The sequence below is a fragment of the Oncorhynchus tshawytscha genome, linkage group LG02 (genome assembly GCF_018296145.1).
Source record: "Oncorhynchus tshawytscha isolate Ot180627B linkage group LG02, Otsh_v2.0, whole genome shotgun sequence".
In the NCBI taxonomy this organism is placed as follows: domain Eukaryota; kingdom Metazoa; phylum Chordata; class Actinopteri; order Salmoniformes; family Salmonidae; genus Oncorhynchus; species Oncorhynchus tshawytscha.
This window is the reverse complement of record NC_056430.1, coordinates 45,008,088-45,028,472: the sequence shown is the minus strand read 5'-3', so window position 1 is coordinate 45,028,472 and position 20,385 is coordinate 45,008,088. Positions and strand designations below refer to the sequence as shown.

Below are 20,385 nucleotides of genomic sequence, written 5' to 3'. Positions count from 1 at the left end.
GCAAAGCTGTCATCATTCCTACTAATTAGTGATAATAGCCAGGGTCAACCAGCATGAAGCTTTGTCTATCTCTGACGGTCATCTGAATAACATGAGCATCTGGACTTAGGGAGACACTGAGTATTCCAGTGTCATTTGAGAGAGAAAACAGGACCCTTAACAATGTGCGCACTGCTTTAATATTCAGACACTGATTTGGAACGTGGGAAACATAATAAGCAAAAGACAAAGAGTTTTCATTCACTCATCCCTGTCGCACCGGCTGGTGCATATTGCAGAAACAAAGGCTCTGCACTTTTGTCTGGCCATATTTTCCAACGTGCCCCAGCTCTGCTGATGGTGCCTTGGGCCCACCCCAAAGACAAATAAAGAGTTTGATACGAGCTTGACCGTTTGAGTCTGGACAGCACAGGACGTGCCAAGTTCCTCAGTGTCCACATCACTAAGGATCTATCGTGATCCAAAGACACCAACACAGTCGTGAAGAGGGCACAACACCTCTTCCCCCTCAGGAGGCTGAAAAGAATTGGCATGGGCCTTCAGATCCTCAAAAAGCTCTACAGCTGCACCATTGCGAGCATTTTTGACCGGCTGCATCACCGCTTGGTATGGCAACTGCTTGGCACCCAACCGCAAGGTGTTACAGAAGGCCCATTACATAATTTCAATAAGCATTTTTCTACGGCTGGCCATGCTTTCCACCTAGCTACTCCTATCCCGGTCAACAGCACTGCACCCCCAACAGCAACTCGCCCAAGCCTTCCCCATTTCTCCTTCTCCCAAATCCGTTCAGCTGATGTTCTGAAAGAGCTGCAAAATCTGGACCCCTACAAATCAGCCGGGCTAGACAATCTGGACCCTTTCTTTCTAAAATGATCTGCCGAAATTGTTGCCACCCCTATTACTAGCCTGTTCAACCTCTCTTTCGTGTCGTCTGAGATTCCCAAAGATTGGAAAGCAGCTGCGGTCATCCCCCTCTTCAAAGGGGGGGACACTCTTGACCCAAACTGCTACAGACCTATATCTATCCTACCATGCCTTTCTAAGGTCTTTGAAAGCCAAGTTAACAAACAGATTACCGACCATTTCGAAACTCACCATACCTTCTCTGCTATGCAATCTGGTTTCAGAGCTGGTCATGGGTGCACCTCAGCCACGCTCAAGGTCCTAAACGATATCTTAACCGCCATCGATAAGAAACATTACTGTGCAGCCGTATTCATTGATCTGACCAAGGCTTTCGACTCTGTCAATCACCACATCCTCATCGGCAGACTCGACAGCCTTGGTTTCTCAAATGATTGCCTCGCCTGGTTCACCAACTACTTCTCTGATAGTGTGTTCAGTGTGCAAAATCGGAGGGTCTGCTGTCCGGACCTCTGGCAGTCTCTATGGGGGTGCCACAGGGTTCAATTCTTGGACCGACTCTCTTCTCTGTATACATCAATGAGGTCGCTCTTGCTGCTGGTGAGTCTCTGATCCACCTCTACGCAGACGACACCATTCTGTATACTTCTGGCCCTTCTTTGGACACTGTTAACCCTCCAGGCAAGCTTCAATGCCATACAACTCTCCTTCCGTGGCCTCCAATTGCTCTTAAATACAAGTAAAACTAAATGCATGCTCTTCAACCGATCGCTACCTGCACCTACCCGCCTGTCCAACATCACTACTCTGGACGGCTCTGACTTAGAATACGTGGACAACTACAAATACTTAGGTGTCTGGTTAGACTGTAAACTCTCCTTCCAGACCCATATCAAACATCTCCAATCCAAAGTTAAATCTAGAATTGGCTTCCTATTTCGCAACAAAGCATCCTTCACTCATGCTGCCAAACATACCCTTGTAAAACTGACCATCCTACCAATCCTCGACTTTGGCGATGTCATTTACAAAATAGCCTCCAATACCCTACTCAACAAATTGAATGCAGTCTATCACAGTGCAATCCGTTTTGTCACCAAAGCCCCATATACTACCCACCATTGCGACCTATACACTCTCGTTGGCTGGCCCTCGCTTCATACTCGTCGCCAAACCCACTGGCTCCATGTCATCTACAAGACCCTGCTAGGTAAAGTCCCCCTTATCTCAGCTCGCTGGTCACCATAGCATCTCCCACCTGTAGCACACGCTCCAGCAGGTATATCTCTCTAGTCACCCCCAAAACCAATTCTTTCTTTGGCCGCCTCTCCTTCCAGTTCTCTGCTGCCAATGACTGGAACGAACTACAAAAATCTCTGAAACTGGAAACACTTATCTCCCTCACTAGCTTTAAGCACCAACTGTCAGAGCAGCTCACAGATTACTGCACCTGTACATAGCCCACCTATAATTTAGCCCAAGCAACTACCTCTTTCCCAACTGTATTTAATTTATTTATTTATTTTGCTCCTTTGCACCCCGTTATTTTTATTTCTACCTTGCACAAATTTTGCACACCCAATTTTTCAGTTTTTGATTTGTTAAAAAAGTTTGAAATATCCAATAAATGTCGTTCCACTTCATGATTGTGTCCCACTTGTTGTTGATTCTTCACAGTTTTATATCTTTATGTTTGAAGCCTGATATGTGGCAAAAGGTCGCAAAGTTCAAGGGGGCCGAATACTTTCACAAGGCACTGTACATATTACATCAATTACCTTGTACACCTGCACATCGACTCGTTACGGGTACCCTTGTATATAGCCAAGTTATCGTATCTATTGTATGTATTATTTCCTGCTTGGCTTTTCTATTATTTCTCTATTTCCTTTCTCTCTGCATTGTTGGGAAGGACCTGTAAGTAAAAGCATTTCACTGTTAGTCCACATCTGCTGTTTACAAAGCATGTGACGAATACAATTTGATTTGGATTTTAAACACAGATACAAAAATCCATTTTGTTCATTTCATGTCATTTGTCATGCACAGCTGACAACACAAATAATATGCACAGATATCATAGAACATATTACATCCATCATATTACAGGTAGAGTGCAAGCAATTTGTTCAACATATTATCGCAGGTAGTGTGGGCCCAGTCCATGGAGGCGGTGGGTAGCTCAGAACCGTGGTACAGAAGTCATATCTTAGAACACAGATTGTGGAACCCAGAACTCTGTGGTGTCGAGCTGAGACAGTGCTGCAGAAGTGAGATGTCAGAAGCTAGGGCTGTGGTGAGGAACCCTCAGGCCCCAGAGTAGGAACCCCAGCAAGATGAAGAAAGAGAGAGCCAAGAGGAGCAGTACCACCAGGACCCAGAGACAGTAAGACAGCCAGGAAGCTCGGGGATTCTGCTCTGACAGAACCACTCGCCTGGAGAAAAATGAGCAGATTCAAATCATGACCTCAGCCAATGTACATGCTATGGCCAGATGTATGTCTACCTCATCATTGTCCCACAGTTGCATGTTTGTTTACAGGGCACCCCTGGCTGTGTCCCTATTGCCTTCAGTGTAGACACTTTCTAGCATGGCTTGATAATGACGACCATCTGATATATCAGATTACGAATATGAAGTTGTAAGTAATCATAGTACATGTTAGTACGATTTAATAGCAACTTAATAACGTTAAGTCATCTTAATACTCACGGCTCTGAGGTGAATACCGATTCGGCCATAGAGAGCTCACTGGGCTCGGCTGTGCCAACTATTGACCCTGCTCTTGACCCCGTTGCTGACTCCACCCCTGACCCCTCAGCTTCGGCCTCACGCTCCAGGACGGCAGACCTCCGCCTGTGACGCAGCGTCATCTGCAGGGAACTGACACACACGGACACAGACACAGGCAGCCACAAAGCCCTGCATCAGCCACACCTGACCCTTGCTCAGGTCCTAACTCCAATCTCAGTGAGACAATGGTGAACCAATTGATGAGGTAGGGGCTACCTGGTGTGAGGGGCTCTCTCGCTCTCGTCCTCCAGGCTCTGGGAGCTCTGTGTGGAGCTCTGTCTAATGAGGAGGGTGGAGTGGGGGGATGGGATTGCCAGGGGGGACATCATCTCAGGGGGTCTTTAAATGGAGGGAAACAGTTACATTTCCACTTCCATCATTTAGATCCACATTTACTTTGTGTTTAAGAAGACTAAAGTCCTCACAAGGTAACAGAATGTAATACACAAGAAACAATGCTGCCGTTGCAGAGGTCAACATAATTCTGATGCAGTGAACACAAGGAGCAGAACATTGACAATCCACAAGATCAGCAGACACCATGCACATGCAATGTGTTCCCTACAGCAGTTATTAGTCATCAGCAGTTAGTCGTCATGGGTTTATACTGCAGTCCGTGCACTTGCGTCTAAGCCTGTGTGCCACAGTGTCTCCTGACCCCCTCCTGTCTCAGCCTCCAGTATTTATGCTGCAGTAGTTTATGTGTCGGGGGGCTAGGGTCAGTTTGTTATATCTGGAGTACTTCTCCTGTCCTATTCGGTGTCCTGTGTGAATCTAAGTGTGCGTTCTCTAATTCTCTCCTTCTCTCTTTCTTTCTCTCCCTCGGAGGACCTGAGCCCTAGGACCATGCCCCAGGACTACCTGACATGATGACTCCTTGCTGTCCCCAGTCCATCTGACCGTGCTGCTGCTCCAGTTTCAACTGTTCTGCCTTATTATTATTCGACCATGCTGGTCATTTATGAACATTTGAACATCTTGGCCATGTTCTGTTATAATCTCCAACCGGCACAGCCAGAAGAGGACTGGCCACCCCACATAGCCTGGTTCCTCTCAAGGTTTCTTCCTAGGTTTTGGCCTTTCTAGGGAGTTTTTCCTAGCCACCGTGCTTCTACACCTGCATTGCTTGCTGTTTGGGGTTTTAGGCTGGGTTTCTGTACAGCACTTTGAGATATCAGTTGATGTACGAAGGGCTATATAAATAAATTTGATTTGATTTGGTGCACATGCTTATGAAAGCCAAGGCTCGCCTCCACTTTGACTAGTGACTAGCATGGCGATCTAGTGACGACCGACTGTGCAGATGACGGTCATGACAGGGCAGGTTTTACTGTACCTGCTGGCTTGGTTCACACTGCCTACTTCTGGCCCCTGGCTGTCAGTGTCAGCACCAGCCCTGCAACCCTCCTGGAACTTGGTTTCTAGGTCGCTGAGCTAATGTAGGGAAAACGAGGGGGGGAAGTGGAGATGAGAGGAGTTGGAAGAGGAGGAAGAAAAGAGAGGACAGCACAGAATAAGAGTTGGTCACAGGGAGACGATGGGAGTAAGTCTTATAGTGTCACTGTTTCTAACCTGGGACCCCGTTGGGATTAGTGTTACGCTGACTCGTCGCCGAGTGAGGGTCTAAGAAAGACGGGGAAAGAAGGAGAGAAAAATGAGTGAAACATTTGAAAAACTTCTATTTTCGTTAATTTAACTGAGATATTTGAGGGCAGAAAATGAGAAGACAGGACAGAGATATTTGAGGGCAGAAAATGAGAAGACAGGACAGAGATATTTGAGGGCAGAAAATGAGAAGACAGGACAGAGATATTTGAGGGCAGAAAATGAGAAGACAGGACAGAGATATTTGAGGGCAGAAAATGAGAAGACAGGACAGAGATATTTGAGGGCAGAAAATGAGAAGACAGGACAGAACAAGACATTGACGTGAAGTGTTGGTTACCTGTAGGGAGTCTCGTCTGACAAACCGATTCCTGACGTCTCCTTCCTCTGTATTGAGAAAGCCATCAGATAGTTCACACATGGAAAGGCTGTGTTCTATCTTGTTACACTGAACAGTTTGATGAAACTGTTCCCTATTATGATAATCATATACGAAGAATCAATACTTCATATAATAGATTTATTCAGAAAAGAGTGCAGTGTGCTTAAATGTACTTTCACAAGTCCACAACAAAGTAACCCCCAACCCCCCAAATCAATTTCCTGTTGCTTGTGTCATAGTTCCTCCGTGCCACAGAGGGGCAGCACTTGCCTGAGTCACTGTGATTCCTGCCCCGGCTGCGGTGGAGCCGCTTTCTGGTCTCCAGCAGCTCAGCGCTCTCCACAGCATGTTGACGCTTCAGGTGTTCCACATGAACCTCCATAATTTCCACAGAACAACACACACGTGCTTCCTGACCCAGCAGAGACATTGATAAATCAACCAACCAAAGAATCAATCACTTAACCAATCAATCAATCAATCAATCCAAGTATTTGTATAACACTTGTGCAAAGTTTTTTTCACAGAGCACTAACCAAAACCTGGATTTATACCCCAAAAGAGCAAGCCTAGGGAGCCAGACAGTGTCGCTGTCGTGATGACATCACTGCCTCACCTGGTGCACGACCCCCAGCATCTCAGCAGCAGCGATGATGTCACTCACGCCGTCCAGCACGGTGCCTAGACTGGCCTCGATACAACTCAGCATCTCTGACCGCTCAGCGTCTACACACCTACCTCTCAGAGACTGGGAGAGAGGTAGGGAAAGAGGGATGAAGGAGAGGAGTGAGGGAGGAGAGGAAGGGAAGGGAGGATTAAAGGAGAATGAGAGAGGTAAGGTTTAAAGCAGATGTTTATCAGACTATCAACTATTGTCAAGCAGCCAGGTCAAACACGAGTGCACACATTTACAGACGTGGGAAATAGTTTGTGCTTATGGTACTGCAGCACCCCCTGAAAAATCAGAAGAAAAAAAACATGAATACAAATATATACAGTACCAGTCAAAAGTTTGGACACACCTAATCATTCAAAGGTTTTTCTTTATATTTACTATTTTCTACATAGTAGAATAATGGCGAAGACATCAAAACTATCAAATAACACATATGGAATCATGTAGTGTGTTTGAGATTCTTCAATGAAGCAATCATTTGCCTTGATGACAGCTTTGCACTCACTTGACATTCTAACAACTAGCTTCATGAGGTAGTCACCTGGAATGCATTTCAATTAACAGGTGCGCCTTGTTAAAAGTTCCTTTGTGGAATTTCTTTCCTTCTTAATGCGTTTGAGCCAATCAGTTGTGTTGTGACAAGGTTGGGGTGGCATACAGAAGATGGTCTTTTACCAAATAGGGCTAAGACCATATTATGGCAAAAAAAAAGCTCAAATAAGCAAAGAGAAATGACAGTCCATTATTACTTTAAGACATGAAGGTCAATCAAATCTGGAAAATGTTAAGAACTTTGAAAGTTTTCAGGTGAAGTCGCAAAAACCATCAAGTGCTATGATGAAACTAGCTCTCTTGAGAACCCCCACAGGAAAGGAAGACCCAAAGTTACCTCTGCTGCAAAGGATAAGTTCACTAGAGTTACCAGCCTCAGAAATTGCAGCCAAAATAAATGCTTCAGAGGTCAAGTAACAGACACATCTCAACATCAATTGTTCAGAAGAGTCTGCGTGAATCAGGCCTTAATGGTCAATTTGCTGCAAAGAAACCATTACTAAAGGACACCAATAATAATAAGAAGAGACTTGCTTGGGTCAAGAAACACGAGCAATAGACATTAGACAGGTGGAAATCTGTCCTATGGCCTGATGAGTCGAAATTAGAGATTTTTGGTTCCAACCGCTGTCTTTGTGAGACGCAGAGTAGGTGAACGGATTATCTCCACATGTGTGGTTCCCACAGTGAAGCCTGGAGGAGGAGGTGTGATAGTGTGGGGGTGCTTTGCTGGTGACAATGTCTGATTTATTTACAATTCAAGGCACACTTAACCAGCATGGCTACCACAGCATTCTGCTGCGATACGCCATCCCATCTGGTTTGTGCTTAGTGGGACTATCGTTTGTTTTTCAACAGGACAATGACCCAATATACCTTCAGGCTGTGTAAGGGCTATTTGACAAAGAAGGAGAGTGATGGAGTGCTGCATCAGATGACCTGGCCTCCACAATCACCCGACCTCAACCCACTTGAGATGGTTTGGGATGAGTTGGACCGCAGAGTGAAGGAAAAGCAGCATGCATAGTCTTCAGCATATATGGGAACTCCTTCAAGACTGTTGGAAAAGCATTCCAGGTGAAGCTGGTTGAGAGAATGCCAAGAGTGTACAAAGCTGTCATCAACCACTATGAGCTGGTTTCCCTGAACCACTATGAGCTGGTTTCCCTGACACAGATTAAGCATAGTCCTGAACTAAAAAGCTATTTCAATGGAGATCAAGAAAATAGACAATGTATGTTGACCATGCTGGTCATTTATGAACATTTGAACATCTTGGCCATGTTCTGTTATAATCTCCACCCGGCACAGCCAGAAGAGGACTGGCCACCCCACATATGCTCTCTCTAATTCTCTCTTTCTTTCTCTCTCTCGGAGGACCTGAGCCCTAGGACCGTGCCCCAGGACTACCTGACATGATGACTCCTTGCTGTCCCCAGTCCACCTGACTGTGCTGCTGCTCCAGTTTCAACTGTTCTGCCTTATTATTATTCGACCATGCTGGTCATTTATGAACATTTGAACATCTTGGCCATGTTCTGTTATAATCTCCACCCGGCACAGCCAGAAGAGGACTAGCCACCCCACATAGCCTGGTTCCTCTCTAGGTTTCTTCCTAGGTTTTGGCCTTTCTAGGGAGTTTTTCCTAGCCACCGTGCTTCTACACCTGCATTGCTTGCTGTTTGGGGTTTTAGGCTGGGTTTCTGTACAGCACTTTGAGATATCAGCTGATGTACGAAGGGCTATATAAATACATTTGATTTGATTTGATCAAGGCAAAGGGTGGCTACTTTGAAGAATCTAAAATATGAAATATATTTTGATTTGTTTAACACTTTTTTGGTTACTACATGATTCCATATGTGTTATTTCATAGTTTTGATGTCTTCACTATTATTCTACATGTAGAAAATAGTAAAAATTTAAAAAAAACCTTGAATGAGTAAGTGTGTCCAAAATCTTGACTGGTTGTGTATATATTTTTAAGTCTTATACTAGTGGACCGATGTAGATGTCTGTAGCGAGGGCCAACATTTTTTGCAGCATCACAGCTTTGGCAAAAAAGGTAGTTGTATAATTAAGAACAGTATCTTGCAGCGTTCAATACAGTGACAAGAAAAAGTATGTGAACTCTTTGGAAATACCTGGACTTCTGCATAAATTGGTCATAAAATTTGATCTGATCTTCATCTAGGTCACAACAATAGACAAGCACAGTCTGTTTAAACTAATGACACACAAACAACTATGTTTACATGTCTTTATTGAACACACCATGTAAACATTTAGTGCAGGGTGGGAAAAGTATGTGAACCCTTGGATTTAATAACTGGTTGTCCCTCCTTTCGCAGCAATAACCTCAACCAAACGTTTTTTGTAGTTGCGGACCAGACCTGCACAACGGTCAGGAGGAATTTTGGACCATTCCTCTTTACAAAACCTTCAGTTCAGCAATATTCTTGGGATGTCAACTGCTCTCGAGGTCATGCCACAGCATCTCAATCGGGTTGAGGTCGTGACTGACTGGGCCATTCCAGAAGGCGTATTTTCTTCTGTTGTTGATTTACTTGTTTTGGGTCGTTGTCCTGTTGCATCACCCAACTTCTGTTGAGCTTCAATTGGCAGACAGACATTTTGCAGAACGTTAGGCTGTCTTGATATACTTGGGAATTCACTTTTACGTCGATGATAGCAAGCTGTCCAGGCCATGAGGCAGCAAAGCATCCCCAAACCATACTTTACAGTAGGGATGAGGTTTGATGTTGGTGTGCTGTACCTTTTTTTTCTCCACACATAGTGTTGCGTGTTCCTTCCAAACAACTCAACTGTAGTTTCATCTGTCCACAGAATATTTTGCCAGTAGCGCTGTGGAACATCCAGGTGCACTTTTGCAAACTTCAGACGTGCAGCAATGTTTTGTTTGGACAGCAGTGGCTTCTTCCATGGTGGCCTCCCATGAACACCTTTCTTGTTTAGTGTTTTACGAATCGTAGACTCGTCAACAGAGATGTTAGAATGTTCCAGAGATTTCTGTACGTCTTTAGCTGACACTTCTTACCCTCATTGAGCATTCTGCGCTGTGCTCTTGCAGTCATCTTTGCAGGATGGCCACTCCTAGTGAGAGTAGCAACAGTACTGAACTTTCCATTTATAGACCATTTGTCTTACTGTGGACTGATGAACATCAAGGCTTTTAGAAATACTTTTGTAACCCTTTCCAGCTTTATGCAAGTCAACAGTTCTTAATCTTAGGTCTTCTGAGATCTCTTTTGTTGAGGCATGGTTCACATCAGGCAATGCTTCTTGTGAATAGCAAACTTAAATTTTGGGTGTTTTTTATAAGACAGATCTAACCAACATCTCCAATCTCATCGATTGGACTCCAGGGTAGCTGACTCCAATTAGCTTTTGGAGAAGTCATTAACCTAGGTGTTGACATACTTTTCCCAACCTACACTATGAATGTTTAAATGATGTATTAATTTTTTTTATTTAAAAAAAAAAAACACAATAATTTGTGTGTTATTAGTTTAAGCTCACTATGTGTGTTTATTGTTCTGAACTAGATGGTCAGATCAAATTTTATGACCAACATACAATTAAAACTACAGTGGCAAGAAAAAGTAAGAGTTGTTGCCCTGTCCCTTTCTCTGCAATCCTCATTCTAATGGAATCCAGAAAGAACACAACTTTGTCCTCAAACATTTACATAAAAAGGTGCAAAGTTATGGGAAAAGACCTAAAACATCAAATATATATTTTTCTTCTTGATCAAATAACATGGAATACAACCACTTTTTGTACAGTATTAATTTACCATCTTTACAAACCACTTTGTACATAGGCTGTTCATCTAGTTTATACCTGTAGACTTTCCATCACCTTGAAGAAGAACAATAGACAATACAGTAATTGAGTACATGGAGACATCAAGTGGTTTGTGATGGTGTGGCTGAGTTGGTAAAGCATGGCACTTGCAAAGCTAGGGTTGCGGGTTTGATCCCATAGGGGACCAATACCAAAAAGTCTGAAAATGTATGCGCTCACTACTGTAAGTTGTAAGTTGGTGCAACACCCCCCAACCCCAAAACTACTTTCCGTGGCTATGCACACATACCTACCCGCAGAGTGTCTCTGGCACTCTCCAGTTCCAGGTTGAGGTTCTCCTGGGCCACGGTTCTGTCGTGTTCCTCAGCCTGCAGTCTCTGGGCCAGGGTGTACTGGTTACAACGGAACGCCAGAGCCAGCTGGGTAAATGCACTCTATAGGGGACAGAACAGTGTGTATGGTGTGTATGTCACAAATAGTGCACTAATCACAAATAATTCTCACCTCTACCTCCTCTTCAGTCATCTCTGTACCACTAAGGGCAGGAAAGCACAGGAGAGAGATGGGATTGAGGAAATGGAAAGAAAGGGGGAAGATAATGGTGAGGTTGTGAATATCGAAAAAGTGTTAAAAGTGTGTCTGAGTATAAACTGACATGCTGAGGCCCAGTCTTTCCAGTATAGGAAGGTTCTCCCAGGAGGCAGCCAGCTGGTCCTCTGGACTGGGCTCTGAGGAGAAGAGGGGACAGGGTGTTCACAGCTTTGCTAGCATAGAACAACAGAGAGAGAAAATGGAAGAGCAGCCACGTCCTGTTGCCGGTAACACTGCAGCTCAGGCAGCCAATCGGATTCCTTACCTTGGTCAGACTCCGAGCTGTCCCCTAGTATGCCAGTATACTCACAGGGAGCGGCCTCCTTAGCAGGGGGCTGGGAGAGGGACAACACACAAATCCGTCAACAAGCTCTTGGCCAGGCTGTTGTTATTGATGAGAACAAGTTCTCAAAAGACTTGCCTGGTTAAAGCCCCAATGGAGTCTTAATAATGTTATTTTTAAATCATCACTACATGTCTAATAGATCACTGTGTGTTTATTTAATAAAAATAACTAAAAAATATATGTTTAATAATTTATTTCCCTGAGCCTCCTTTGGCCCTTTGAAATGCTCAGTCTGATCATGTGGGCTTTAGGAAACACATTTGAATATATTTACATACACAGCCCTGATTGGCTGATAGGATGTTCAAGAGCCCACCCCATTACCCACATGAACAGTTAGTATAAATCAGATCACATTGTGACTTCATGATGTCATTGTCATCAATTTCCACAATTTCAGACTGTTATTTTGATGTCATAGTGTGGAAATATCATTAAACAAAACAGAAAATCAAGTTTCTAACTGCAATCCCCCTTTAAAGAATGATCAAATAAAGAGAGAAGTTATCCTTCTTACCTGTGCACTCATGGTCCCAGTGTTGGGCAGAGTGGTATGGAGGGTGAGTACAGTACCAGCCCTATGGAAAATACAACTTCCCACCTTCCTCACTGCTGAGAGAGAGTGAGAGAGAGAGAATAAAGTATATTAAGATGGCAGACATCCCATTTTCAAGGAAAGGATCACCTGCAATTCTATTCTCACCATGTCCACAGGGATACTAACACTGACCCTGAACCAGGTCACAGTTTAACATTGAATTCTAAAATGAGAGGCCTCACTCGTCTCACAGGAAGCGGTGACAAAGCACAGTACCAGGGGTGAAACAGGGACACAGAGGAGCATAATGAGGGAGGACAGAGAGAGAAAGATATATACACTAGCTATAAACAAATATATGCTGGAGTTAAGGAGTGTCTGAAAACAGAGGAGGAGAGGAGAGGAAACGGACAATGATTAAAACCACTTGATGCACCCATCCCGTTAGCGGGATCATTTTCGTCAACATCCGCTGAATTGCAGAGCACCAAAATCAAATTAAATTACTAAAAATATTTATTTTACATGAAATCACAAGTGCAATATAGCAAAACACAGCTTAGCTTGTTGTTAATTAATCCACCTGGCGTGTCAGATTTCAAAAAAGCTTTTCGGCGAAAGCATACCAAGCGTTTATGTAAGGACATCTCTCGCAGTAGACAAAACATTACAAACAGCTAGCAGCAAAGTAGATTGGTCACGAAAGTCAGAAAAGCAATAAAATGAATTGCTTACATTTGATGATCTTCGGATGCTTGCACTCACGAGACTCCCAGTTACACAATAAATGTTCCTTTTGTTCCATAAAGATTATTTCTATATCCAAAATACCTCCATTTGGTTGGCGCATTATGTTCAGAATTCCACAGGCTCGAGCAGTCACGACATCGCAGACTAAAATTCCAAATAGTATCCGTAAAGTTCGTAGAAACATGTCAAACATTTTTTTATAATCAATCCTCAGGTTGTTTTTACAATATATAAAATCGATAATATTTCAACCGGGACTGTAGCTTCTTCAATAAGAGAGAGAGAGAGAAATGTCTGCTCCAAGCTGTTGCTCATGCAAAACGCTGCTGGCACCCAGCCATACAATGACGCGATGTGATCTTTCTCGCTCATTTTTCAAAATAAAAGCCTGAAACTATGTCTAAAGACTGTTAACACCATGGGGAAGCCATAGGAAAATGAATCTGGTTGATATCCCTTTAAATGGAGCGAAGGCAGGCAATGGAACAGAGAGCTTTCAGGAAAATCAGCACTTCTGGGTTCAAATCAAATTTATTTATATAGCCCTTCGTACATCAGCTGATATCTCAAAGTGCTGTACAGAAACCCAGCCTAAAACCCCAAACAGCAAGCAATGCAGGTGTAGAAGCACTGTGGCTAGGAAAAACTCCCTAGAAAGGCCAAAACCTAGGAAGAAACCTAGAGAGGAACCAGGCTATGTGGGGTGGCCAGTCCTCTTCTGGCTGTGCCGGGTGTAGATTATAACAGAACATGGCCAAGATGTTCAAATGTTCATAAATGGCCAGCATGGTCGAATAATAATAAGGCAGAACAGTTGAAACTGGAGCAGCAGCACAGCCAGGTGGACTGGGGACAGCAAGGAGTCATCATGTCAGGTAGTCCTGGGGCATGGTCCTAGGGCTCAGGTCAGTTGAAACTGGAGCAGCAGCACAGCCAGGTGGACTGGGGACAGCAAGGAGTTGGATTTTCCTCTGGTTTTCACCTGCAATATCAGTTTTGTTATCCTCACAGACAATATTTTTGACAGTTTTGGAAACTTTTAGAGTATTTTCTATCCTAATCTGACAATTTAATGCATACTCTAGTTTCTGGGCCTGAGAAATAGGCAGTTTCATTTGGGTACGTTTTTCATCCAAACATCAAAATACTGCCCCCTACACTCAAGAGGTTTTAACTACATGAGTTTAACCTGAGGATTAAAAAGGAACAACCGGCTTGCTTCAGGAAACACCCACACATCTGATACTAACAATATCACCGACAAACTCCAGAAAGAAAACATGTACAAGTGTTACTATCAACACTTCTATGATTCTCAATTAAATGAGTGGTAGTATTCCAGATGTTTAACAGAGGACTGGACAGTAACATGAAAGTACAGCAGTTGCATACTGTAAAACCTGAGCTATCTCGCCGTCTTTAGATGTCTCTGACGTGTTGACTAGCTTCCTGCGTAGAGTTGTTTGTCATTTGAAACCACTCATTCTATAGACCAGTCACTGTTTCACTATGAAGCTGATGCTCTCCCCTAACTGTTCTCAGCTCTCTCAAATGGTTCTTTAAAAAAGGCAGCATAGTTAAACACTGAGGTCAACTTTTATTTTTTGCCTCTATTTACTATAGAAGTACGTGTTATAGTTATAACAAAAGGGAAACATCCATATTTAGTTATCGAGCGCTGTGGTAGTGGCGAAATTCAGCCAATGGGCCTGCAGACATTCCGTAAATTAGACACAAAAATTATTCAAGACTTAAAAACTTGAATAAATACTTTTTATTTTCAATATTTTGAAAGTGTTCGATGTCTCAATGCAATCTCCTAAACTGCCAAAACAGTTGCACAGCCATTTTAAATGATAATGTAGTGACCCTGGTTTATAGCAATGGATATCAACTCTGCCACATGAGCATGCTTTTGTGGCACAGTTGATGGCGTGCTGGGCTTCTGGCCAGAAGGTTGAGGGTTTGAGCCGCACTCACTGTCTGTTTCATTACTTTCCAACGTCCTCCTTTCAAAGAGCGAGTCCTCGCGCTAGCCCATGCCTCGTCGTCTTATTACAGGCACGCGCTCACCGGCTAAGAACACCTACTGTTGTGCGTGCGAGTTACTGTCCCACTCTGACCAATATAATGAAACGGGCAGGGAGTGCGGCTCAAACACTCAACCTTCTGTCCCGAAGCCCAGCGCGCCATTGACTGTGCCACAAAAGCATGCTCGTGTGCAGTGGCGGTTCTCTTGTATGGCTCCTTGGGCGAACCCCCCCTTCAGCGCTCCCTCCAACTGTAATTTCTATTCAGACATTTGGAACAACACAAATAAATAATCATAACATTTAAAACTATATACAACACTGTCAACCAAGAGTCAAGACTAAACCAATTCACCTTGGTGGTGTGCAGACTGGTTTTATATTATTCTTAAGGATTTGATACAAACCAGAAAAAAATGCAACAATATGTCTGTGAAACTATACACTACCGTTCTAAAGTTGGGGTTTTGCGTGTACTATTTAATGAAGCTGCCAGTTGAGGACTTGTGAGGCGTCTGTTTCTCAAACTAGACACTAATGTATTTGTCCTCTTGCTCAGTTGTGCACCGGGGCCCCCCACTCCCCTTTCTATTCTGGTTAGAGCCAGTTTGCACTGTTCTGTGAAGGGAGTGGAACACAGCGTTGTTTCTTGTCAATTTCTATCTGTGCTAACATAGGTGCAAAAGGGTTTTCCTATGATCGATTAGCCTTTTAAAATGATAAACTTAGCTAACACAATGTGCCATTGGAACACAGGAGTGATGGTTGCTGATAATTGGCCTCTGTACACCTATGTAGATATTCCATTAAAAACCCTGCCTTTTCCAACTACAATAGTAATTTACAACATTAACAATGTCTGCACTGTATTTCTGATCATTTTGATGTTATTTTAAATGGACAAAAAATGTGCTTTTCTTTCAAAACAAGAACATTTCCAAGTGACCCCAACCTTTTAAACGGCAGTGTATATTCACAGTATTATGAATGAATTGTGGTTTATTTGGTAGAATTTCGTAGTGTGACTGATTTGACTAATTGCATTAGTACTGTACAAAGTTAGAGGTGCGCTATTTGATAGATTCCCCTGCTCCCCCTACCTCGGGCTTCCAGTGGGGAGACCTGAGGTCAACCTACCCCCGCCCCCAACCCCATCTCGTATGTCTGAGTGGGAGACCTTCCCAGGCAGTAGCCTGCCTAGCTCACAAACTAGAATCAGGGCGCCCACTCGGACAAGGTTAATTGACCCACAGTCCCACACGGTGATATGATATCTTGACGTGACGTGCAAATGAGCAATAGAAAACCAATTGCGCAAATGTCACCATTCCTAAAATATTTTGTGCAGGCGCCCCTTTGCCGCCCCCAGCAAGATGCCGCCCTGGGCGGCTGCTGATGTCGCCTATACCTAAATCCGCCACTGCTCGTGTGGCAAAGTCAATATCCATGCTTATAAACTAGGGTAGTTACAATATTATGGGACACCATTATTTTCTTACCAGTGTGGTGACAGGCCCGTGGTGAGTGTCCAATGATTTTTTATGTCTGTCAGAAGCTACAGAGCACAGACAAATGTAGGTTTGGTGATGCTGAGCACACTTCTTCTATCTCTCTCTCTCTTCTTTCTTGTTCTTTCTCCCTCCTCCTTGTTCACTTTTTCCTATCCTGGCTTTTTAAAGCTCCCCTGACAGCTGTTTGAATTCCCACCAGCTGAGTTCCCTCACACCAACACACACACCAATAGGGAAGTATTCATGGTTTCCAAGGGCTGGTGATAAAGACAGATTACAGATCAAGCTCAACCCCAAAATAACACACATACACAACTGGCATAAACAGTTTCTCTGGACCCCCGCAAAGTCGGAGTAACGATCGCTGTCCATGGTTCTGAAATTGCAATTGAAATTTAGCTGCTATTTAAAACACGTTTTATTATAATGTGACACATCAAACAGCCTAACAATGAGGGGAAAAGTATTCGGCTTGAGCATACATTCAGCCACTATTTATTGTTTAAGTCAGCGGGTTTTGTCAGACTAATATCCTGGACAAATGGGCTGCAATATTCAAGGTAAATTTAATTCAATACAATTAAATCCAACTTGAGAGACTCCCCTGCTCTCCTTACGTTCTCATTTTTAGTGTGCAAATGGTTTCATCACTGACTGTTGGTCCAGGTTGCGGCCCGACTGTTTCCTATAATGAGTATTGCCAACCCAGACCGAGGTAAAGACAGTTTCGGGTTAGATATTCGACGATATTTGCCTGTGGTTTTCCTTACGTCCACCAACTGCAGTTAGGGACCGTCAACATAGTGACGAATCAAATGATTCCAATTTCAATAGCTATTTAACCATTACTCCTAAAACTTTCAAAACGGGTTCTAGCTAAACCGATGGCATAAGACACACATCGCACACATTTATTTTTTGTCAATTTACATCTCGCACTATTTTAATTTATTAACATTTTTGAATTTCAATAGCTCATTGGTCATATGACCTTCTGGACTCAAACAAGGTTCAGAATGTCCACTGACAACCCTTCTATATTGCACACCCTTTCGTTTGTCCATTTTCATATCACAAGATTTTACATGCATTTTTTTAAATGTAAAATTTCAATAGCTCCTTGGTCATGTGACCTGGTGACTTCAAACAAGGTTCAGAATGTCCACTCAGTGGGCCTACACATTGCACACCCTTTAGTTAGTCCATTTTCATCTCACAAGATTTTACATTCATTTTTCAAAATGTAAAATTTCAATAGCTCCTTGGTTATGTGACCTAATATAAGCAGTTCCGTGGTTGCCTAGCCTATGAGCTCTGTAAATAGGCTATTGTACATGTTTTAAGTGTTTTTTTGTTGCTCTAGCGCAGGGGTGGGCAACTCCAGTCCTTGAGGGCCAGACTGGAGTCACACTTTTTCTCCATCCCTAGCAAACACAAAATGTGGTGGCTTTTCATGAGCTTTTCAGCAGCCGTGGCATCACGGTGGGTGCTATACTGAACAAAGATATAAACGCAACATGTAAAGTGTTGGTCCCATTTTTCATGAGCTGAAATAAAAGATCCCAGAAAATGTCCATATGCACAAAAAGCTTATTTCTCTCAAATGTTGTGCACAAACTTGCCTACATCCGTGTTAGTGAGCATTTCTCCTTTGCCAAAATAATCCATCCACCTGGACAGGTGTGGCATATCAAGAAGCTGATTAAACAGCATGACCATTACACATGTGCACGTTTCAAGTTGAGGGGGTGTGCTATTTGCATGCTGACTGCAGAAATGTCCAACAGAGCTGTTGCCAGAGAACCAAATGTTAATTTCTCTACCGTAAGCCACATCCAACGCCATTTTAGAGACTTTGGCAGAACATCCAGCCAGCCTCAACTGCAACCCAGGACCTCCACATCCGGCTTCTTCACCTGCAGGGTTGTCTGAAGAGGCATGAGTTATGAAGTGTAACTCAATAAAATCTTTGAAATGGTTGCGTTTTTATTTTTGTAAAGTATACATTCCTGGCAACGGAGGACCAGACAAGCGGCTCCAATGGAGTGACTGACGATTCAGAGAAACAGGTGTGGTGGGCTGTGGAAGAGCTCGGGGCCTGCTTTATCTGACTGTCGTTGTTTCTTCTTGGCGTTCCCATCGCTGCCCCCGCCACGATAACTACACTGCCTTTCCAGCCCAAACTGCCCCAACTGGATCCCAAACCGACTGAGACTGTCTCCATGGTTTACATTGTTTTGTTTAACTTTTTATGCGCTTTGAGATCCTTTGAAAAGTGCTATAAAATATATATTTTTAAATGTAACCTGTGTATGTATGTAGGCTATACCAGAGACGAGGGACTGTTTATATTGCAACCACACAATTCAAACACCGGTTCACCAGTATTAACGAAATCGTAAACAGCTTGTTTTGTTCAAGGCAAGCCCTCACGAAATATTGTTTGCTAAAGATAATCTGTTTGCATCTGACAATTTATTGGATGTCCGGTATCCAGACAATCTGTCCCCAGAGTTTCCTATAGCCTACAGTTAAACTCTTTCCGCAACGTGTTGAGGCCGACGATTAAGGAGAGGCTCAATGAAATATGTTACAGAATGGCTGTATTTGAAGTACCGCTCCCTTCCCAGTTTCCCTGATGTTACGACAATGAAGCTGTTTTTACCATCCCTGTAACTGTCGCTTCTGCGGAGATCGTTTTCTAAACTAAAATAACACCAGAAACAGTAGGCTCTTGGCGTGATATCCGCCAGAGTAAACTCCACTAATTGCACTGGCGCGGTCGTAGACCATGGCATTCACTGATAACCCCGTATACTGTCATATTCCTAAAGCCCATATAGAAATGCAAAAGGTCTATTAATTATTTTTGGCGGGTTACTTTCAAAATGACAGTCAAGCTTTAGATTCATAGTATCTCACTAACTTCAAAACATCCCCCCTCCTTTGCTCACCCCCGGTTGTAAATGTCAGGGTGGTCCGTAATGTTTTTTTCTGGCCTTCACACGCCAAATCCGAATCAATTTGAATGCCTTTAGCCACTTGTACAGCTGAATAGGTATAAACTACGGCTAATTTCACCAAGAGGTTCAGCGGTAATGGTGGGGCTATAGCCAATCATTTTAGAGCTCCATGGAATGCTAGAGGTAGACAGGATGACAAAAGCCTTCAGTTCTTACCCCGATTCTGCTCTCCTGCTCCGAGCAGAGGAAACGTAATCTGATTAAGTGTCATGGCGGCTTTCTGTGCCCTACGGTGGAGGTGACAGCCAGGGCACGCAACAGGCAGGGTAGGGTGGTCAACAGGAGACTGCTTCCATTTATATAACGTGCATTGTATAGTTGTACACATTATTTCTCTGACTGTGCCAGGGGTCATTTTTATCTGACCCTTGCTTAACATTGACACAACCCCACTAAACTCTGGAAAATTATGCTAACAAAGCAATTAAAATTATCAGCCATGCTCACTTCAAACGAATCACTTTTGAGGACAAATACCAGCCTGCATTAGTTGTCAATTTAACAAGCACCCAAGTGGTGTACACTGCTAGCCCCATGCAAGCAAGCCCAGTTTTGACAAGCAAATGTCAGAGACTTCAAATTATGGTTAGAATTTAGATTCAAAATAACAGGTTATGAGCATTGGGTAAAAGGTTGACTTGACCCAAACACAACTTTGACATTAGCTGCATCCCACCTAGACATTAACCCCCCCTTCACATTCGTGCCATAAACTGGTCACTCCCTGGTGCAGACAGCATGTGTAAACACTAAACCGGTACCTCGTCTTAATTTAGCCCAGTTTAGAAGCGGTTTACAGCAAACCACCTTGACATTTAAAAATCAATGGTTACAATCTTCAGGTATTGTGCATTACTTCCAAAAACAGGCTAGTGAATATTTTAGGTTTGAA

At 43.4% G+C, this 20,385-nt stretch overlaps 1 protein-coding gene across 1 annotated transcript; it reads right to left on the bottom strand.

The window, feature by feature from the left end:
- Positions 1–2,631: 2,631 nt before the first annotated feature.
- Positions 2,632–20,329, bottom strand: LOC112244803. The gene is made up of 14 exons (XM_024412601.2): positions 19,650–20,329; positions 12,159–12,253; positions 11,561–11,630; positions 11,360–11,432; positions 11,209–11,239; positions 10,998–11,138; positions 6,265–6,396; positions 5,919–6,060; positions 5,607–5,653; positions 5,234–5,284; positions 4,998–5,095; positions 3,878–4,000; positions 3,581–3,751; positions 2,632–3,302 (listed from the first exon to the last, which is right to left on the bottom strand). The coding sequence occupies exons 1-14, from the start codon at positions 19,870–19,872 to the stop codon at positions 3,146–3,148; spliced, it is 1,554 nt and encodes a 517-aa protein (XP_024268369.1). The 5' UTR covers positions 19,873–20,329; the 3' UTR covers positions 2,632–3,145.
- Between the last annotated feature and the right edge of the window lie 56 nt (positions 20,330–20,385).